This window comes from Copadichromis virginalis, linkage group LG16, assembly GCF_057382275.1.
Source record: "Copadichromis virginalis isolate Kocher_CV1m ecotype Utaka linkage group LG16, C_Virginalis_male_GT1.1, whole genome shotgun sequence".
NCBI classification, from domain to species: Eukaryota; Metazoa; Chordata; class Actinopteri; order Cichliformes; family Cichlidae; genus Copadichromis; species Copadichromis virginalis.
In genome coordinates this window covers 29,392,928-29,416,263 of record NC_140633.1, presented here as the reverse complement: position 1 = coordinate 29,416,263, position 23,336 = coordinate 29,392,928, and the positions used below count along the sequence as shown (strand labels likewise).

General features: G+C 37.9%; 1 protein-coding gene and 1 long non-coding RNA gene across 3 annotated transcripts; one reads left to right on the top strand and one right to left on the bottom strand.

Annotated features, from left to right (window-relative positions):
• Positions 1-66: 66 nt before the first annotated feature.
• Positions 67-15,848, bottom strand: LOC146691036 (zinc finger protein 654-like). 2 transcript variants are annotated; one of them, XM_085434324.1, is made up of 12 exons: positions 15,674-15,848; positions 13,518-13,663; positions 12,907-12,988; positions 12,560-12,695; positions 11,648-11,850; positions 10,323-10,459; positions 9,312-9,453; positions 8,766-9,050; positions 7,281-8,618; positions 2,552-3,327; positions 1,311-2,386; positions 67-1,204 (listed from the first exon to the last, which is right to left on the bottom strand). In XM_085434324.1, the coding sequence occupies exons 1-12, from the start codon at positions 15,797-15,799 to the stop codon at positions 1,200-1,202; spliced, it is 4,452 nt and encodes a 1,483-aa protein (XP_085290450.1). In that variant the 5' UTR covers positions 15,800-15,848; the 3' UTR covers positions 67-1,199. The 2 variants fall into 2 exon arrangements, with proteins under 2 accessions (XP_085290450.1, XP_085290449.1); XM_085434323.1 differs by lacking the exon at positions 67-1,204 and having other exon boundaries at positions 1,297-2,386.
• A 944-nt stretch (positions 15,849-16,792) lies between these two features.
• On the top strand, positions 16,793-22,450 carry LOC146691035 (uncharacterized). Its single transcript, XR_014915521.1, has 5 exons — positions 16,793-16,932; positions 18,262-18,524; positions 18,618-18,789; positions 19,174-19,294; positions 19,599-22,450. It is a non-coding gene; the product is annotated as an uncharacterized LOC146691035 (long non-coding RNA).
• The last annotated feature ends 886 nt before the right edge of the window (positions 22,451-23,336 follow it).

Genomic DNA, 23,336 nt, shown 5'->3' with positions numbered 1-23,336 from the left:
GTTTTCCTTTACTATACTACCTCACAGCATGCAACCTAAGCTTTAAAGCAGATCACACTAGAGGGCAGAGGTTTAGTTTGTTTATTCAAACAAATTTCATCACTTTTTTTCTTTAAGAAAAATAGATGGGGAATCAATACCTTTACAAATCCAATCTATTGACATTTGTACATATAAATAAGCAGGTTTAAGTGCATCGTCTTATATAAACATTACATCAAAAAGGTATTAAACAGATCAACCACCTGAAAGGTTCATATATGATAAATGTGAAATACTCTACATAAAGAAATGCACAATCATTGTTTAAACCAACTTAAAAGAATAAAAACTTTAAAGCAAGCTGGTACTGTATTAGTTACATGGTTTTTATCATCCTACAGTGTGAACACTGATTCAGTCTTGGCACTAACAGAATTGTGAGTAATGCATACGCTGTACAGAAAGTTTGACAAAATGAAGGCAGATTTACATTGTTTCAAATGTTTTGGCCACGGCCCTAATACATAATTGTATCGCAACTAGAGAAATTTAATAAAGGCAACCCCAGTCCCACCCAACTGCTACCCACATGATTTTCTTAGTTTAAAATGTGCATTTGTGACAGGTGTTTTAAGGACTTATTTAGAAAATAGATTTTACAGTGTACAAAAGTTACGATGATGCAGCCATCTGATATCCACCTTTACAGTCATGTCTAGTAAGTTCTCAAGTGCTCTACGATACAAACTAAGTGGTCTATGCCTCATTTGGAAGACCACAGAACATACATGTTGTTTGCACACTGCAATTCACACCTCCAATGATGAACTGTGTGTAGAATTCATTCTCTTATCCAGTCTCCAAAGACTCGTGAACACCACAGCAGAGGGAATGGGTCCATTATTCAGATTCCCGTTACCTGACAATTAGTGTATTTCCCAAATTTACATGGACTTGACAAAGTCAGCAGGTCAAATTAGCTTTAAAAAAAAAAAAAAAAAAAGGGTGAATAAATATTGTGTGTAGTTTCAACCCAAATTTGGTTTTTAGGTACTTTAGGTACTGGGTATTTTCTGGTTTACATCTCCTTTGCCTTAAGCACTATGACTGATCATTAAGAAAGGATTTTAGTGTTTAGTTGTCATGAAGGACCTTCCTGAGCCAAGTAACAGAAATAGCCATTCCAATTGCAGCAACTCTTCACACTCCTGCAAATATTAACCTAAAAAACAGCAAGGGGAAAAACAGTTACTGGTTGTTCAAGGTAAAAAAAAAAACAACAAAAAAACAACAACACAGGGTCAGAAAATGGAGTTAAGCAAACTTACTTTCATCATCTGAATCAAAGCCAAAGAGGGAAGAGCACGTGTTGAGGGCTTTGTGTTTCTGCAACTCCTCCAGACTGCTGTAAGAGGAAAGGCATTTATCACAGCGATGTCTGATCTTATGCTCGGGGGCCACATCCTCCACCTGCTGCTCCTTTTCTGGATCAGGGTCCTTCTTTTTCTTATGACTCCAATAAATGATTTTCTTGGGAGCATCATCAGTGGACCTCCTTTTGCGCATTGAAAGCACAGATTCATCCAGGTAGGTGGATGGAGGTGGCCGGATGAAAGGGGCCTTAACAAAAGTTGCGTAGGAGGGATCTTCGGGCTTGAAGGTTTTGTGCTCAGGAATGTGTGGCTCTGCTATATTCTGTTGGACTCCCTCGGCCAAAGTAGAAATATCTTCAAGATCTCTGACGTTTAAAGGGTCTACCTCGACAGTAGTTGGTCTTTTTCGACATCTTTTGGTGGGAGTCGCTGAAGCAGCGTTAGTGTGAGAAGTGGACATGAACCCCTCTGAAACATTTCTTTTCACATCTTCATATCCATTGATGGTAGGTTTGGTATCATCTGTGTGCTGATCTGCAACAGTTTTCTCTGAATAGTTATCAGACTTAAGAAGATTATTGTTTTGCGCATTTATTCCACCAGTCTCACCATCAGTTTTGTTTATTAGTGTGAGATCCTCAACACGAGAGGCCTCACCATCAGGAATGGGACTCTCCTGCTGCCCCTTTTTACTCTGTAGCCATATCTCCTCGACCTTCACTCTCTGTTTCCATGGAGCTTCAGCGCTTTCCTTTATCAGTTTGCTGGGTCCCAATTCTAGCTCGTCTTTCTGCGGGACTGGGACATAGTGCCTCCATTCATGGTCATATAGACCCAGATAACTTGAGAAAAGTTTCTCACAGCCACTGAAAGGACACTGAGGTCGGAAGGGCTGGTGGGTATTTACGTGATCCTTTAATTCCTGCTGTGTCACAAAGCGCTGCTTACACTCTAGATGGTAGCAGAAGTGTGGAAGAGGACTACTGTGGCTCTTCATGTGGTCCTTATAATGCTGAAGAAACTGAATCTGCCTGTTGAGAGAGAAAAAAAAACGTGCGCAACATGCTGAATCAACTTCCCAAATTCAAACCCTTTAACTGTACATGTATGGAGTCTTTTAGTGTTTTACAATCAGTTAAGAGACCGTTTTTTGTTTTTTTTTTTTAAAGATCTGCAGTTATTTAAAGTTCTCTTACCTGAGGCAGAGGGTGCACTTGTGTTTGGCCCAAACAAAAGTCTTCTCTAGCACCTTGTCTTCAGTAATATGGCATTTGATAGCATGCTTTGTTAGTGTGTTGGTCATCCTCAAGAATACTCTATCGCAGGAGTCAGACGGGCACAAGTGGTATGTGATGTCTGCACCACAAGCATTTTCTCCCGCAGGCGTCTCCTGCCCCTCTTCTTCAATCACAGATGGATTACTTACAATTACCAGGCCTTCTTTAATGATTACCTGCTCATCCTTAAAGTCGATCTGTTTGAATATATTTGTGTTAGGTTTTTTGCATTTTTTGTGAAGCACAGATGTCTTCTTGATGAGGGTACGGAGGTTCCTGATGATTCGTTCTTCCCTCTTGAGATGTGACACTTTAGCTTTGCTTCCGGGTCTCTGTCCAAAAGTTTCGCCCTCAGAAATAGTCTGTTTTTTATCCCAAGGCTTACACTTATTTCCTGCATTGTCTATTACTCCATTAGCAGCTTGAGCATTTTCAATGGATGGCTCCTTATTAGAAGATTTTTGTTTGCACATTGTATCAATGTGCTCAAGAATGTGCTTTTTGGCAAAAGGAAGCTGTTTGAAGCGTTTTCCGCAGAGAATGCATTTTAGTTTCCTACTTTTGAGGTGCGAGAGAGCATGTCTCATAACATTCAAGCCTTTGTAGTCTTTGCCACAGAATGTGCAGTAGTGGGACAAATGAGAATATTGTTGAGTACGGAGAGCCCTGTCCTTCCATGTTCTCTTAACTTTTACCTGAAAAAGAGAAAAGTCAAATCAGAGCTGGAAGCAGCAGAGCATCAATTCACATTTCACTGCATGCAAAACTGTACTTCTCCTGAAGTGTATATGTGCAATCAAATGCAACCTAATATGAAGAAAAGAGAACATACTTCAAATATCTCCCTGTAATAATTGACTTTCATAACAACATTTCTTAAATTACAGTACTGTGCAAAAGTCTGTGGTCCCCAGCAGTGATGGGATTAACGGCGTTACAAGCAACGGCGTTTCTAATGGTCATTAGAAAAGCCTACCAGATCGTCTACCAGAAAGTGATTGGTGCCCGCGGGAGCGCGCGCAGCTGCTTAAGATTACAAAGCAACAAGGTGATATGTACCAGTTTTTAAATTGTGTTGATAGGCCACGCAAAAGTCTGAGTCATGATAAAGAATATATATGCATGTTTTTTCCTGAATAGTTTCGTCACGTTAACGTCTAAGGACAGCGCTAGCAAGCACTCTCTGCTTAAGACCAAAAAAAACAAAAAAAACAAACAAACAAAACAGCCCGTTCGTGTTGGTGGAAAAATGCACCATGTCGACCAATCAAAAATGATATGGCAAAATGACATTTGGTTTAGGAAGATGGAAGTTTTAGGAGTGTGTTGGGATGAAATATTATTTTACATTCATAATCTAGGTTACTAGTAGAGCTGGGCGATAGAACGATAACGATATGTATCGCGATATAACTTTTACTCGATAGAGAAATTAAGCTATCGCGATAGACCTCGCCGCTCTTGTCCTCTTAAAAAAAAAAAAAAAAAAAAAAAAAAAAAAAAAGGTCAGCCAATCCAAATTAAGTAGCACAGAGCCGAACCAATCACAGCCGCAGCGTCACGTCGCGTGACTTGTTACTTACAGCACAAGTGCCAAGCCGCACATGTGTTTGTTTGGGAAGCAGCCAGCGGGTAATGGAGAGAGCGCGTAATGGAGGAAATGAGTGTGCCGACTAGAAAAATCAACCGAGCGTGACCGAAGAGAAAACAGATGATGGTTCCAATGCCGGAGAGATTGTCGAACGGAAGAGCCATAGAAGTTCCGTAGTGTGAAGGTATTTCGGCTATTTCAAGTCTGACAAAAACAGAGTAGCGTGCACTGTAAATTGTGCCGAAAGCAAGTCTGGAAATACAATAAACTGGTGCATGCGTCACACTGTGCGCCACGTTATTGTTTTGGTGAAATGAATTTCTACAATACTGTTAATCCTACTCTCTGCAGTGTTTAAATGCTTACATATACACACAGTTACTGTCCGTCCACACATACGACTCGGTTCTGCTTCTATGCCCCAGCTTTGTTTACTTTTTCCCACCGAGGCTTCTAGACTTCTGATTGGCCAACATTTCTGCACGGTTAGGAATCTAGCGCCACCTGCTGCTTTGGCATGTTCATAGCAGCGTTTTCCTTCATTTCTGCCTTTATGTGTGGACGGGATTATTTTTTAAAACGAAAACGGAAAATCTCCGTTTTCAAAAATACCCGTGTACGTGTGGACGTAGCCTCAGTCTCTGACTGGAAGCGCTAATTCGTCATTCGGCTTTTGTCAGACTAAAGTAACTGTTAAAACTGTTTGAAAAGCTCAGCTATACAACAAGGAGAGATTGAGAATTTCCTTTTAGTTCTCAGTTTATTTGATATTGACAAAAGTTAGTCAGTTTTGTCTGTTCTTCTGTAAAACAAACTAAGATTTATTTTTAGAATTAATATTTTGTTTCTAAGTGGAATTGACAATTTAGTCTGTTTCGTTTGTTCTATTTTGAAACTTAAACGCTTTAGTGGCTGCCTTTTGTGTAGTTTGCAATATTTGCCTTTATTTATCTGAAAAAGTCTCATGTTCCTTAAGTACATCTACCCTGTTGAACTTATTATGGGAAATAAATATTTAAATAAAAACAAGCTGCTGATTATTTCACATTTTACTTGTGAGCAACGGCACATTTAAATCTTACAAATATAGTTATTTGGCTTATATCGTGATAGATATCGTTATCGCCTGAAATGAAAAAAACATATCGTGATATGAAAAAATCTCATATCGCCCAGCTCTAGTTACTAGTCATAATCCTTATTATTACTGTTGCATCACTTATGATTTATCATTATTATCATTTCATTGACACATTTAGTATAACTACATTATATTAATAAATAATAACACCTGAAATACCGACTTTAATATAACTACATTATATTAATAAATAATAACACCTGAAATACCGACTTTAATATAACTACATTATATTAATAAATAATAACACCTGAAATACCGACTTTAATATAACTACATTATATTAATAAATAATAACACCTGAAATACCGACTTTAATATAACTACATTATATTAATAAATAATAAATGTGTCAATGAAATGATAATAATGATAAATCATAAGTGATGCAACAGTAATAATAAGGATTATGACTAGTAACCTAGATTATGAATGTAAAATAATATTTCATCCCGACAAGTGACGGCGAGAGAGACGGAGGGAGAGACAGACAGACAGCAGAAAAAGAGAGAGAGCGAGTTTTGAGATTTCTGACATTTAGCATGTTTGGAGTGTGTAGTTAATGTGTTGTCTTGTGTAGTTAGTGTGTAGTGTTGCGGATAGTTTTGTGTTGTGTGTCAGAACAACGAGGTGACTGCTATCTCCAGGTAGAAAACAGGAGTGATACACCTGCTGCTGTCAGACCTGCAGGTATCAGGCTGTATGTTCTCCTTTATAATGGACAGAAATTATTTTTTTGGAGTGGCACAAATAATTTGTGTGGCATCGTATTGAATGCAGAACAGCTGATTGTTCTGTCAATAGTTTGAAATGGTTATTTTAAAAAAAGAGAGTAAAAGGTAAAAAGCTGCAAATAACTTGTTTGCAAAACTTGTGCATAGGCTTTTAAAACTGACAATTTATATTTGCATTTAAAGTTATGAAATATGATTCAATAAACATGTTTGTGGTTGTTACAATAAAAAATATAACTTTTTCTACTCAGATTTTATGTTTTATGTCTGATTTTAGATCAATTGTGTTAATATAGTATCTCAAAATGAAAGCATAACTGTAAATTCAGACACGTGAGGTTGTGCTGGAAAGAATGATACAAAACAAGGCAAATAAATAGTTTTTAAAGGTGAAATGTAGAGGGAAAATCAAAAGTGGTTAAAATGGCTAATTATACCCTGGACCCCAGAGGATTAAACTTTTTTTTTTCTAAAGTAGCAATAGTTACTTTTCAAGTAATTAATTACTTTTAGAATCTTGTAGCTCAGTTACTTTTTTGAAGTAGTAACTAGTAACTATAATTAATTACTTTTTAAAGTAACTTGCCCAACACTGGTCTCCAGTGATACTGGGTTAACTGTCAAAACTGATCCTATTATAAATGCAGAAAAGTCTGGTCATAGTTTGAGTCATCATACAATACCATGCAGAAAGTATCTGATTGGCAGTGGCTTAATTTTCAGCATGACAATGACCCCAAACACTCTGTCAGTGCAGAAAAGTGTACCTGACTAGAAAAAACACTCAGTGGAACACTATCAATCATGGATTGCCTTCTCCAGAACCTGGACCTCAACATTATTGAATGAAGTGTAGATCATCTTGACAAAGAATAGAACAAAAGGCAACCACCATCCAAAGAGGAGCTTTGAATGTCCTGGGAGAACTATTCCTGAAGACTACTTAAAGAAACCACAGGAAAACTTGCCTAAGAGAGTTCAAGAATAGAGGTGTTCATACCAAATATTGACTTTAATTGACTTGCTAGAATTGTACAAACTTTGTTTCTGCCTGTATTTCCATGGGTGTGCATGTTTAAATAAATCACTGCATCCCTTTCCTCTTTCGCATCCCAGCAAAAAACAAAATAAGGGAGGCTTGAGACACTTGCACAGTAATGTAAATATGGAGAAATAACTAACCTCAATGTTTGTTGTTTCTGTTTCAACTGACGGATGGGGTTCCTCTTCATTGCTGCCATTAAGGTCCTCAGATGCTGTAGATTCTGGCGGTTGAGGATTTTCACTGTCAGGTGATTTGGATTTAAAGGAGTAACTGTGAAAGAGTTCTACTGGACAATCCAATAACTCCAATAGTGGACCATCAAGGTCCACAGGATCAGCTTCAGCAATACCGATAGCAGCTTGATTCTCAATGGGTGGACCTTCACAAAGTTTGGATTCCACCTGTGTTTGAGATTCCTCTTGGGATGGTTCACTTAAAGTGTTATGACAATCAAGGCCATTATGTTCTCCATTTTCTTTCTTAGGGCCCATCATCTTCTCGAGTTGATACGCTCTCTGTTCGCTTTTGATTTCAAAGGCCAAATCAGGATGTTCTCCATTCTCCTTAAAGTCTGTCATCTGCTCAAATTCATTGTCTTTCAGGTCTTTCATCTGCCTATCATTCTTAATTTCATAAAACAAATCATTATGTTCTCCATTTTCTCTGTTCAAGTGCCCAAGTTGGTTCTCTTTCTGGTCACTCATTTCAAGCTCACAGTTCAGTTGAGGCATATTCTGCTCTTTGTCTTCTGTGTCCATTTTTTTCTCAAATCCATACTCCTCCTTGTTAAGGTATATTTCATTATCGGGATATGAGAGTTCCAGTTTTGATAATGGCTTCCTTCCCCGTTTTCTCCCTCTAACTTTGACCTTTTTCTCTGTCACTGCCTGTACCAGCTCCAGTCTTGGAAGACCTTGCAACCATCTTTTCTTTTGACCTTTTCTTTTCAAAATTTTGCTCTTAACACATCTAGACAAGTATTCCCTATTGCGGTTCAGAGGGAGACTTACAGAAGAATTTTCCTTGTTAGTGTGATTGCGCCTTAGTGAGTACACAGAGTTATTACCTAAAGAGGTTGATTTGACATTGTATTTGATCTCTGGATCATCACCTATTTCAAACTCATCATCAGACCGAGGCCGTTTTCTCCGTCGTAGCCTTTTTCTCCATTTCCTCCTCTTCAGAGAATCATTATCCGACAGTGCAACACGTTTTCCAGCCTCTCCATCTACAGTTTGCTCTTCTGGAAGGTTCACAAATCCAGCTTCAGTGCAGTTGCAAGAGATGGAGTCTTGAGTGCATGACTCATTTACACAGTTACTTTTTAGTAGTTCTTCACTATATGCCTTCTCCTCTTCCATCTCGTCGAGAACAGCAGCAGTCACAACCTTATCATTCATTAACTCTAAACAATGTGTCCTAAGGGTCAGGAAGTTCCAAAATTCAGGGTCAAAACATAGGCGCTCCTTTAGCATCTGGGAAAAGGAAAAAAAAAAAAAAAAAAAAAAAAAAAAAAACAACAATCATGCAAAACACAGTTGTAAACAAATCACACAGTTATAATATCGAAATATAGCCCATATCAGATAAAGTTCAACATATATCGCATCACCCCCTCTAACCTGAAGAATATGAAAGCGAACACAGGTCCGGACAGGGTTGTTGTGGGGATGCGGCTCCTGATCAGGATGCATGTAAAGCAGGGAGACAGTTCGGTATGCCTCCAAGCTTCGTTCCTGGCAAAACACAAGAAGGGAACACGCTCGACAGACCTCCAGGTCATGGGGCAGCAGGAAGGCAATTGTCTTGCAAACGAGTGACCGGGTTACAGTGTCAGCCTGCATGTCACACAGCTGCAGGGCCCTGGCGCAAAGCTCCACGCAAACTTGAATTCCATCACCACCCAGCTATTCAAAAGGAAATAAACACAGATGAATAAATCTGATTAAAACAGATATAAGAATCAAATCAAAAGGAAAAAAATATTCAATTGCCAATTGTAAATGTCTGCAGTACTTACATTTTTAACAGTTTAACCAAAGCATTTAACTAATATTTAACAGTATTAAAAACACAACTTTAAACTGTTTCTGTACACTATAGACAGTGTACAGAAACTGTTACGATTTAACAGGGCGACAAAAGATGATGCTGCAATGACATCTCACCTCTGTAGTGACCAATTTTATGAAGGGGAAGATGGCTCTGACATTGGTAGCAGAGGAGGCCAGCTGCAAGCACTCAGCTAAGAAGCCTTGTCTGGAGGGATGGGCCCTAAGATACAGTCTGCTCCAGATAAACACCAGGTCCCTGCATAAAGACATATACATCTAGTTCAGGTATGATTTTAATCAGGCAACAACTATGATATTAAGTCAACAAACAGAGAGATGCTAAAGCATTTAAAATAATTAAATAAAGTCATGCACTGTAATGGGGTTATCACTTCAACAACTCACATTACTGCCATATTCAAAGATATGCCCTATACCCAACCCTGCATAATCTGGCTGAAGAAACTGACAGGAGAGAGACACACCATTGTAGTAAAATTGCTATTTCTTTCACTCTATAGTCAATAACCTCCTGCCCAAAAAGTAAAAATATGTTTAAAATATTTCTACTTTTTGCTGTGGCACACCAAAATGTATAATCAAATCCCTTACATTTACTAAAAAAAAAAAGTTCTGTCAAAGGAACTCTCTTAAGAACTCTAAGACTTCTATAACGGAGATGTTGAGAGGGACAGTCAATAAAAAGTTTTTAATAAATGTAAAGCTTTAAGATTTTCCCCCTCACAAGCGCTCCAGAGCTTTTTAGTGCCAGATACAAGGAGACTGGTCAAAAATAAGGAAAGAATAAACAAAGCTAAATTCAGAAAGGGGGCTGGAAAAAAAGACCTGCACAAGAGACCTTAAGCATGCAGTCAAGACAACAGTGCAAGCTTTACTTTCAGTACAAGTTTGATTGTCCTTGAGTGTAACAGAAACCTGAGACATGGTCCCATAGAACATATGTTAAAAGACCCAAAGATGGCAGTTTACAGATGGTACCCATCCAATCTGACAGATCATGGAAGGATCTGCAAAAAGGAATGGGATAAACTACTGAAATCTGGCCTGATAAGCCTATAGAGGGTCTGAATATTTGCTGAATCCTTTATATGAGGTCACACTTACCAGATGTAATACATGTCTCCATTGTGTAGCTGCTGTGTAAGAAAAGCTTTACACAGTGATAACAACAGCTCATCTTTTTCAACACTCTCTGTATTGCAGATTATCTCCACTGCATCACGACCATCTATCTCTGCCATCTAAGGAAGAAGTTAAGAAAATACACATATACATTTATTTATTATAAAACATGTATTATAGTTAATGTATGGCATTCACAAAGCTTTTCATTTGCAAAATGGTCACCTATTATATGTGATACAGTTACATCATATTTACTAATATACTATCCGGTTGTTCAGTCTGACGTCACTAGCCGTGTCTGGACCTAAACTCCGCTGCAGGTCCATATATCAAACGATCACTATGGCATTACTGAGAGTAGAAAAACTGTCTAAAGTCTTTCATCTTTAATAAAATGATCAGCGTTCTGCTCTACCAGGTGTAACAATTGAGTTTAACATCCAGGCATCCATGAAAACGGAATTTATGACATTTAACGGAGTTAGAAGTTAGCAGGGAGTTAGCTCGCTAGCTTCTATCTAAATACAATATAGCATGTCCTGACTGCAGGGTTTTGGAAACAAATTAAAACGTACAGCTCTGTTATCACTTCCAACATCAATGAAGACAGAAAACTAAACAGCAGTGAAGTTTGTAGGGTTACTGAAGTTGGGCTAGCTGGTATATAATGATGTGCTACGTGACCGCTAGCGACACAGCTATGTTAGCATAATATAAACAAGCTAACTTTTTTTTCCACTCGATAAAAGTTAACGTGAGTGTTCTCGGTGGTCAGGAACAAATGTAATCGCATGGCAGGATGCTGTAAAAGGACCAAACTTCAGCCAGGAGAACAACTGAGATAATCCATCCACAATACGAGGTTAGTCATTCATATACTGCTGCATGGGCTGGGCTGTAGTTACATCCTAAGGTTTTAAAAACTGAGCTTAAATAAATGATTAGCGGTAATAAAAGCCGAGAGAGGTCAACAGTGATCACTGACTGTTTTAGGAGCTTTTTGAGATCAAATAGAAGAAAATACATAACATTAAACATGTTAACAACACAAAAGCCATATTAAACGCAGACTACTTTAGACCCGGAAGTAGGATCCGTCGCGTCATCACTGAACAACCGGATAGCCTTAACTATTTTCCTGTTTTGGGTTGATTTGAACATAGACTTTAAATACATAGTAGATCAACAAATAAATAAGACTAAATAATGCATTTTTCCCCCCTTTCTTATTCATCCATGTCCATTTTTAGAAACGCCTATCACTAATTCTTTCAAGGTTACTTGTTCTGCTCTTCAATTCTCACCTCCTTGTAAAGGTTTTCGTGCAGCGAGGCTTTGTAGAGGCAGGTCAAGTAGGCCTGATGGAAGTATAGATGCTTTCCAGCCTCACGATTTTCCAGGCAGCTTTTAGCAAGAGCCATTGCCTCCTGCATTCGTTCACAGGCCTGCAGATATCGCACTCGCAGCTCCAAGAACACTGGCAATTCTGAGCTCACGTAGTCCTCAACTGCATAGAAGGTAATTACATGTGTTAATGTAAATCTCATGGGATGGGTATTAATATGAACTACCTGCTGAAAATAAAGTCATTGCCTATATTTATATATAAGCAATGACAGTGCAATGTATTATTAAAAACGTGATGATAGATATAATGGTGTATTGAGAACGAAATGTGGTTGCTTGGGGGTGGGGGGGGGGATGATCATGACAGAAGATGACTGAAACATTTGGTAGATTAGTAACAAAATTTGTTTAATAATGAGTGTATCAGGGTAAGAAGGGGTTGAAATGGGGTTTCTTCAAGAGGCCAGGTCAAGTTTCAGTGATATTACATGCCATTTTCTTATCGTATTCCAAGATGACATACCAAGATTCATCCCACTTAATTTCTTAAGAAGTGATTGCATGAAAAATGACTCCATGCATGAAAAATGATTTTTATACATGAAGTGGTCATCACAGAGCCAGAGAATAACCCTGATGTAATCTTTGGAAGATTTTATGCAGTGGTCCTTTACCATCAATACAAGATCTGGGGAAAAAACTTAATGCAACTCTGTAAATGTGGTGACATTGCCCAAGCTTATTTGAAACTTTATCACAACTTATGTGTGCCTCATCAAATCTAAAGGCAATGCAATGAAATATAAGCATGTATGACTTCTTATTTTGGACAGGCATTGTATTATTTCCTATATGTCACATATGCCTACCGTCGTTTGGTGGCAAATCATCCTCCTTCAGGATTCCCTGTAACACAGGATTTTCCCATGGGCCTCCTACTTTAATAATCTGCTTTACATGCTGAAGGTAGATGTTCCTGTGCCTCATGAGGCGAGTGTGGCAAATCTGCAGAGAAGACGTTCATTCAAAATCTTAATGTTATAGAAGGAAGCTGAGTTAGTCACTATTTTCAATCATAAAACATTGGTGCAAGAAGAAACTGGCAGCAGTTTTGAGACAAGTATTGTTACCTTTAGTTTAAAACTCAGCACCTGTAAAAACACCTGGCTTTTACAAAATTGTACTGTGAATTGACAGTAGGTCAGTTTTTAATCACCTGAAAAGAGTCAAGGATGTCTTTTAAAGGCTCTTCCACAAATTCTTCCTTGCTGAAAAACAGCATGAGTTCAAAGAAGCTCCTGCAAGACAATGACAGAGACATTAGAAAAATATCTCACACCAAGGTGACAACCACCAGAACATGAATGCCTTACAAGTGCTAGTTTTAAAGGAGAGGTGATCAACTCAAAATTGTGCTGCTCATTACCAAATGATTCAAGTTAAAACAATATGTGTCTTTTTCTATTTCAAAGACAGGCAGCAAATACAACTCTGCTATTCCTTTTGGACACGGAGCTCCAGCTCTTCCCAACAGATAAAAAAGGGTTCCATGAATTTATGGTTCACCTCTATTTAAGCTACAGCCTTTAAATTTTATCTGAAAGCATCAACAAACACTGATTTACAGAAAATGTTCTGTACTATTTTCAACACTGATTTTTCACAGTAACTGTCTCACAGTTTTGTTTTAGAAATAACATTTTATGTCGTGTCTCTGCTAGGCAATTAAGAATTTTCGAACCAAATACGTGGGTTCAGCTATTCAAATAAATTTATTTACAATCAATACAGCACATTAAAACAGCTTCCAGTGAACATTGCACTTACAAGGCCAAACTGCTGAGAACATACTGGATGTGCTGACAGTCATCTGTAAAGGCAGTGGTGGCTTTGGTAAAATTGTAGAGTGCGGTCCGCAGCACCTTCAGTTGCGGGAGAGGAACTTGCCATTGCCCTGTGTACTCCTCAACAAGCTGTCCAGGAATGAAACAGAAATGTGAAAGACTTAAATGAATCCTATGCATGGCAGCTAAAAGCTGTATGTTTTTCATCCCACATCTAACACAGTTTACAACAGAAAGGTTTACGCTGCCAAAAGTTAAAAACAAGTAATATATAGAAAATAGTGATTTGATATGAAATGGTGGAACTCATTATCCGTCCACACTGCACATCAGAGTACTAATGTTTTAACAATACACTACGATCAAAACCAAGAAGAATTCTAACTGAAATTGTTTGGATAATAAAGACAGCTGGTGGATGTGCTGTGTGAATATGAACACAAATTGGATCTTAGAACCAAAGTATAAGAACGTAAATAAGACACACTGTAACACAATCAAATAGAAATGTTCATTAGAATGCACATTTCTATTTGACATCTCCATTAGACATTTATTGTATGGATGTTTAACACATTTGTTAGACCATCACCCAATCTAAGGTTTGTGCCACAGCTCTCATAACTTAACAGTATTCATAATTATCAAAAAAAATAAATGTTTCTGTAATGGTTAATCCACAAGTATGGCCAAACTCTTTAATTGAAATGATATTTTGTAATGATAAAATATAACTACTGTTATCCTTGAATTTTCAAATTTAGCTTGTTGGTCCAGTGAACCACTAGTGCACCTGAATCAAACAGGCTCTCCTCCACACAGTGCTCATTTATAAAGCACAAGCCCAAACAGGTGGATTTTCCTGGTTCAGTGCAGCTAGCCAACAACAAAGAACCACTAAGTGGGAAATGGAGAGTGAAAATGAACAGTATATCCATGTTTTGTTTTTAAAATAAAAGTCATTGCTACAGACATAGGCAACAGTGACCCTCATACACTGCTTTATAGTTTGTACAAGGTTATTAATTCTGTCTCTAGTTAGCTAACATATAGGCACAAGTGGTTCTACAGATGATCTAAAAACTGAAACTTTAAACACTTATTTCCTAAATCCGCTTTCAAAATAGTGTTAAATCTATGACCATTTGTAGAGTGAGATTCCATGGTGTAAATTAGCCTTAATACGTTTAGTGTTTCATGTCCACTTTAAAACACAGTTTTAGATTACTCATTTCGCAGACACTATAAACTTGTATTCCGTATTTTTTTTCTTTGTTTTAACCATGTGTATTAATTTCAGTTATACATCATACACCTTTGAGTATAGGTACCATGTGGTAGTTACAGTGTGCCATTTTATTGAGGGATGTTTCTTTTATCCTAAATGTGAAGCATTTTCGCAACTGCGTGTTTGTAAGTATAAGTGCTATAATAGTAAAGTTAATCAACTTTATTAAATTGTAAACTTTAAGTACAGCTACTGGTGGAACTTATGGATTAATTTACGCAATTAAAGCTCCATGCTCTAGGATAGTTAAAAGCCAATTCATCCGACTAGCTATCCAAACGTTTGGCTCCCAGATAAACGCATTCCAAGTGTGTATATGTAAAACAGAGTACTGTTATTCTGGATAGTGAAACAATTCAGTTGCGATTTGGCAGTCAGCTATGGTATTTTTTTCACTTCGAGGGCACCTTGCATTGTGAAAGGAAACCACGCTCCTGCTTTTCCCTAAAAATAACTTACCATTTGTCAGTACGTACGTCTTTTTGCATTTTTATCAACTGATGTCAACTCTAGGCAGCAAGGGTAGAAACTGCTCCATTTCCCTCGTTCATCAAACCTTGTTAAGCCCACAACGTTAATTAGCTTAGCTTTACTATCTAGCTATAAAGCTAACGTCAAACAAAAAAAACAAACACTAATACAAAAATAAGACACCCAAAAGTCCAGTTCGTACCTGTAAACTCTGACTAACTAATTCTGCTCTGTCTCTGATGTGCTATGCCTCCGCCTTAAACACATAACTGCATTAAAAGAGCTGCTCAGGGGCTAGCATTAGCTCTCAAAGCTAGCATCGTTAGCGATAAACAAACGCCGACTCCGTAAATCACAGGATATAAATTCACCCGACATACCTCACAAAACTCAGAGCAATACTCTTTGCTCTTCAGTGACGATTCGCCGCTGCAGTGTTTAGCACACAACGTGTCCAGAGCTAATTCAAGCCCGTCTGTTTCCAAATCACTTTCGTTGTCCGCCATACTGTCTGCCGTATCCAGCGCATACTCAAAGTTGCCAGGTTGGTAAGAAAGCGTCCTCCGATTCCTCACGACAGGATACTAACTACTTGGCAACCGCGCAATTATCCTTGTCACTAACCCTTGTACGTTCCTTGTACGGCTGTTGCCAATAGGAAATCCGGTATGAAAGATGGTACCCACTATGACTTAAAATAGTATTAAATAGCTATTCACTTGTAATAGGGGACTTTGCATAAATCAGTATTTCTTATATAATATATATTACATGTCAGACTCATCCAAAAAAAAAAATTGTAAAACGTGGCTTAAATAATAACAATTACCCACATTTATGACAATAATCTTTCTTTTCTTTTTTTAGAATTCCTAATCTAATCCTTAGCATGCTGCATCATCAGACAATACATTTTTACAGCTTATTAAGTGAATCTTTAATCACAAAGAGGAATTCGGTTAGAAATTCATAATTAAAAGAGAAGTGAGAAATGTCATTAATTAAAATAATACCTGTTATTTCAATAGGAAGAATGCAGAATGGGACTTAGTCCTACTGCACAGGTGTTATTCACATATAGGTAAATATTACTTCTTCTTTTTGCGGCTGTTCCCTTTAGGGGTCGCCACAGGGCATCATCTGCCTTCACTTCACCCTTTTCCATACCACCTTTCTCCGTCCAGTATATCCAGTATCCCTCTTCTGCACATGTCCAAATCATTGCAGCCTTGCCTCTCAAACTTTTCCTCCAAACCACTTCACCTGAGCTGCCCCTCTGATATACTCATTTCAAATTCTGTCCATCACAATCAACCCCATTGAAAATCTTAACATATTTAGCTGTGCCACCTCCAGCTTGTCCTCCTGTCTTTTTGTCAGTGTAACAGTCTTCAAACTACACAGCAAAAATGCCAGTGTTGATTTTTCAGTGTTAGTAGATTTCAACAGAGTTCCGAGTTAGTTCAACACTTAATCGAGTTAAAATAACACGTCGGGAGTTGATTCCTGAAAAGTGTAAGTGTAGATTTTAGTCGTTACTGCATTTTAACACTGTGGGTGTTAAATTAGACCACACCTTCATTTCCTGTGGAGCTTCGCAATCCAGAATCTTCGGTCGCCATTTTTTCTTGCTGATGCGGTAAGTTTTATTCGGTTAAATATTAAGTTTTAGATTGATGTTAGAACAAGTAACATGATAACTAGTAAAAGAAATAGTATTTATATCAAAATACATCATCTTTAAGTGTCATATTTGAATTTTAACTGTTTTTGTTAAGCTGGGCTACTGCTAGCTAGAACTCTGCAAAGTACCAGTTTCTTTCCTAATATTCATTTAGCATAATCTGGCTATTGGCAGACTGTAATGAATATTACATGTTAATATATTTCACAGTTTTTATTAAATGCCTTTTATTTATTTTCGAATTAAACTGCCAAAGCCTTAGGGTCAGTGGTCTCAAACTCGCGGCCCAGAGGCCACTCGTGGCCCAAAGGCCACTTGCGGCCCACGTCAGGTGAGGTGAAGAAGTATAATGCAATTTGGCCCTTAAAGTGACTTTTTTTTGTCATTAGCCAAAAATGATTTAATATAAAGGCAATGAGGGCAGAGTGTTACCGGCCCTCATGGGTAGTGTAGTCCGTGCTGCGGGGAGAACGTGTGGAACTGCCCCTCCCGTTGTGTGTTTGAGAGCGAGAGAGGGAGAAAGTAAGAGCTGTTACCGATGAGAAATGGAAGAAGAGAGCATGTAAATATAATAATAACCACTGGCGCCAAAATGAGTGCCTGCTTGTAAGAAAGCTGTTAAGATTCGACTGTACACTGTGTTCGCTGACAGTAAAGCTACAAGCCCGACAACCCAGCGTATTGGCCAGAGGTGTCATTACCACGGTTCAGAGCCGCGGACCTGGCCGAGGTAACAAGAGAGTACAAACATGTGGAGGGATTGGCTTTGTTAGTTCAGTGAGAGTCAAAAACTAATGTGTACACTTATTTCTGCATTTTTATTTTGTTAAATATGAATAAAATTACAGCAGAAGTGCTGCAAAGTGTCTGACCAGAAAGAGAGGACCATTGTGTTAATTTGGTAGTTCAATTAAAGGCATCGGTTAGTTAAGAGGGAGAGGGGGGGATGCGTTCATATTTGCAGTTTTGTCTTGTTATACAATATTTGAAATTTAAAAACGAACAAACCAAACGCTACATTGTCAGGAATATTTGTGGGGAGGGTTTTTATCGCTTAAAATATATAAAAAATAATAAAATAGAAATATGGTTCCTACTAACCCCTGTGATAGTTGAGAGAATACTGTATTGCAGTCATGTTACACAGCTTGTACTACTTAAAAAATGGATCAAGGATGTTTTTCTTAACAAAATTAATTTTAACTCAGTCTAAAGGGACTAGACATGCTAGATATTTTGCAAAGAAATGGTGTTATATGCTGGACCTTATTTTACTCTTGGCAGGTGGTGATATGCTGGTTCCCGAGAAGAGATGAACTAATCAAAGTCAGCTTTTCAAGACAGCCCCAAGACTCTTCGCAACTTGTGTTCAAATGTGAGGCCGTTGTCAGGTGATAAATGCAAGGAAGAGGCACTCAACTGACATGAAACATGTCAAAGACAACATGAAGGTGACATTTCAACATAGGCAAAAAGTGGTTCAAGAACCTGCCATAGCTTCTACTGTCCTGGACCTTTTCCCAAGATTTCTAGATACACCTGGCTTGGTAAGGCATAAAATAATTTAATGACTGCTTTGTGGTTCCTTTGTTTGTTTTCTTGTTAATGTGTTGTTTCTGTTGTTACACTTTGTGTTTAAGATTGACCAAGACTTCACAATGCTGTTTTTTGGGGAGGAAGTGTCTGGTAAGTTCCTTGCAAAGTGGCCAACATTCTTCAAGCCAAGGATCATCAAAGATTGCAAAAATCTGTCCCAGAGTACAGAATTGGATGAGCTGCTCATTTCTGCACAGCATTACTCTAACGAGGCTGGTAAGTGTAAGTTGGAAATGGTAGATTTTTCATGCCTTTACAGCATTTGCTTAATTCCCACAACACAATATATCACTCATTTCTGTATGGTATGAAAACAAGCTTACAAACATGTTAAACCTGAAATGACATTTAATGTAGTTTGAACACAAAAAAAGTTACATAATCTTACTATTGTTATGACTCGATATCTACTTCACTTGATGGCCAGAAGATTTTAAGTCTCTAGAAATGAATTTTTATACCAAGGCGCTGGAAAACTGCCTTATTAGAAAAATTATCAGGTGTCTAAAATGTCATCATGGTATTACATAACGTGGAAAAATGACTGCTGTGGTCCTTTAAATGACAGTAATTGTGATGATCTTAATTTCTATTCTGTAGTTTGGGACTGCGAGGCGGCTGCCCTCTTTTGCTGCTTCACTTCACTCCATCATCTAAGGGAAGGACGTCTTCAAAGATTAGCACATCAGATGCTGCTCACCACCTAATGAAATTCATCAAGGTATGCTTTTTAGAATTGTATATTTCTCTTTTGATGAGAACAGATGCAAATTATCAACGGCTGATATTTTAAGATGGCAAGGTGATCCAACCTGCAGCAGATGTATCTATCCCAGACAAGCTTGGTGTTGCAGGACTGACATGTCATTGTTTCTATTAAAACTAAATGTACACATTGAAACAAAAATAATTGTGCGCGCGGAGTGAAACATTTTAATATTGTCATAATTTCAAACAGCAATGCCTCAACATCAGATTATCAATTTTGTTTAATGTGAATCACTTGGTTTCTTTCTCTCCCTCAGGTGGGAGGTAGCACAGAGGCTTTTCTTAAGGCTGGCCCCACTCAGCCATTCGTCCTGTGGGTTGGAGAAAGAAAGAACATCATCCAAAGTTTCTACCCAAAGTTTCTACATTGTCCTAGATCAAAAGGTCATTCCCTGTGTGACACAGATGGGAGATGCAGGTTTTGACAAGGCAAAACTTTTCAAGGCACATTTTTTAATTTGCCGTGTCCTTTGATAAGGCATTGGACAACTTCTACACATTCATCCAGACCATCAAGTGTATGGCATTGATGTTGGCAGCGTGAAGGACAGTCCTCGGGTCAATGAAACAAGAGGAAGTCTTCACTGTACGGTTTAAAGATATCCACTATTCAGCACTTTGACTGGAAATGTTCATCTGTTACATTTGCAAGATACACCACACAAGTTGCTCAGTGTTATTTAGACATTTGAAGTTCCAGCATGGTTTGTACCCAGGAAAGTTTTTACGTTTGACCTGTGGAGAGCCTGGATGTTCATTTATCTTTCACACGTACTCTGGTTACAAGCGGCACTTATTCCGAGCACATGGAGACTGCGTTCACTCTGAGGTCATCAACAATTTTGAGCCTGTACCTAACGATGGAACCTCTGTTTCACAGCCTGTAAATGTGGCTCATCCCATGACAATAACTACACCGGTTCCAGTTGAAAAAAGGCAAATACTGAACATGTGCAGCTCTGTTATTGCTCAAGTACAATCATCAGGAGTTCCTGAAAGTACTGTACAGTGTTTAGTTGGTTCATTGGAGGAACTGGTTAATGACATCCATGCACATGCAAAACAATCTGTTGTCGACTGTTTGTCAACTGATACATCAAGAGAAACCTTAGAAAAAGTTGAGGATTGCTTTGATCAGCTTGAAAATCCATTTTCATGTCTTAACACAGAATCTAAAAGGATAAGATATTTTGAGCAAAAATGGAAAATAGTTGAACCCATAGAGCATGTTCTTGGTGTGCGTTTTGATGTACGCAAAGATAGAACAACAGGGACATACAGGCAAGTTCCTGTCAATGATAAATTCATGTACGTTCCTATCATGGGATCCCTTTCATCTATGTTTCGAAACAGTGAACTTTGTAGCAGTTTCCAGAAAAAAAAACTAAACATGGAGGGATTGTACAGAGATTTAAATGACGGCTCCTACTTCAAAAATCACAGTTTATTCTCACAACAAGAACATGCTCTCCAGATCCAGCTCTACTATGACGATTTTGAAACTGCTAATCCTTTAGGCTCAAAAAAGGGGGTGCACAAACTTGGTTGTATTTATTTTGTTTTGAGAAATTTGCCACCAGAGTTAAATTCTGTGGTGATGAACATTCATCTTGTAGCCCTTTTTCATTCAGAAGACTTAAAAAAATATGGGTTTGATCCTATCCTAAAGCCACTTGTTGATGATCTAAAGATTTTAGAGACTGAAGGAATGCAAGTGCCCTTTTCAGCCACACCTGTGAGAGGTTCGCTTTTTCAGATTACAGGTGACAACTTGGCTTTACATAGCATTTTTGGTTTTGTTGAATCATTTAGTGCAAACTATTGTTGTAGATTTTGTTTAACTGATAAGACAGAGTTGCAGTCAGTTTTTAGTGAAGATCATGTAGGCTTAACACTGCGTTCCAAAGAACTTCATTACAAACACTGTGGTGCCATTCAACAAAATCCTGCTTTGGCCTCAACATTTGGTGTAAAAAGAAATTGTTTACTCAATTCACTTCGGCTGTTCCATATTTCAGACAACTATGCTGTAGACATAATGCATGATCTACTAGAGGGAGTGGTGCAGTATGAATTAAAGCTTGTGTTTCAGTACTTGATTAAGACCTCTTTGATATCCTTGAATTCATTGTCACAGAGAATTATAAGCTTTAACTACGGATATGCACAGAGAAGGAACAGGCCAGGTGGGCTAAAACTGGATGACAACAGCAAAGATCTTGGGCTTAATGCTGTGCAGTCATGGTGTCTTTTGCGGAATAGCCCATTGATTTTTGGAGATATCGTTTGCAGAAATGATGGACATTGGAACTTGCTACTTTTGTTAGTTCAAATTGTGAACATTGTTTTTTCACCCATTATAACTCATGGCATGACTTGCTATTTGAAACATCTGATTGCCGATCATCACAAGGCTTTCAAATCTCTCTTTCCAGAACGGAATTTGATTCCAAAGCACCACCTAATGATCCATTACCCACGCTGCATTAGAAAAATTGGGCCACTCATACATATGTGGTGCATGAGATTTGAAGCAAAGCACAAGTTCTTCAAAAGATCTGTAAAGAACTTTAAAAATATCACAAAAACACTAGTAAAAAAACATCAGAATCAATTAGCCTTTCATTTTGAAAATTTTTATTTTAAAAGATTACAGTTCGGCCCCATTAATGAAGTCTTGGCCAGCAGCTTAAAAGGCAGTGAAGCACTGAATAAAATGTTTGATGTTTCTTCTATTGTTTCTACAACTTCCTGGGTCAAAAGTTATGGTACAGAATATCAAGTTGGGATGTATGTTTGTTCTGGTGTTGAAAATGAGATGCCTTTGTTCAGTAAGATTGTCAGTATAATTGTTAGCGATTTCAATACTTATCTTCTAACTTGTAAGGTCTCAACAGTATATTTCAATGATCACTTAAATGCATTTGTTATTGAGGATGGATTAGATGTCTTTGCACTGATCTCTGTAGATGATCTGGTGTACTATAGACCTTATGATAGGCAATTTTCAAATGGCACTGATGACAAAATGTACATTGTCCCATACTGTAATTTTGTATGACTTGTTTACTTGTGGTGTATCTGAATACAAAGTATTTTGGAACGTTAATGTCTTGTATTTCTTTGTAATGGGTGGATGTTGGGGGTTAATTGTAGCAGTAGAGATATCAGAGATTAATGGGAGTTTATTGTAATCTGGTGGTATTAATGATTTGACTGACACTAGTGTTAGAAAATTAACACTATTCAGAGTTGAATTTTTTAACACCAGGGCTAGTGTAAAGTACCACCAACACTATTCGGTGTTAATTTTTAACACTTAACACCAGTGTAGAATATTTTTGACACTGGTCAGTGTTACTCAGTGTTAATTTTTAACTCTGTGCAGTGTTAAAAATATAACACTTTGAAAAGTGTTAATTTAACACTCAAAAGAGTGGACACATATAGACACTTTTCTAGTGTTAAATTTAACACTCACAGTGTCAATTTAACACTGGCGATTTTGCTGTGTATACCTCACATGGTGCAGCTGCTTGGGAAGCACAAGTCAGTGTACTCCTTGCTCCTGTCCCAAGCCCAGATGAATTATCCAGATGGAGATTGCATGAGAAAGGGCATCTGGCATAAAATATGCACAGTACCAAAATACTAGAAGTAAAGTAACTAAACTTAATTCAGCCTTTATGGTGTATACTCGTGCTTTTTGTACTACAACATGCCAAATTTACTTGTACTTTTGAAATTAAAAGAACTCTCAAAAAAGATATTTTATGTAGTATAAGATAAATGGTCCCTACTTAACACCTTTTAACAACTTAGTGTTCCATAAAGCCCTATCAATGTTGCTCTCACACACACAGACAGGCGGGCAATGTTTCTTGTATTGCTGTTCAATAAAATACTGCTAATAACATTAACATCAGAAAAGCCCATAGAGGGTCAGGCGCAGTATGTTGATATCCTTATTAGTGGGCAAATTCACTAATCCAAAG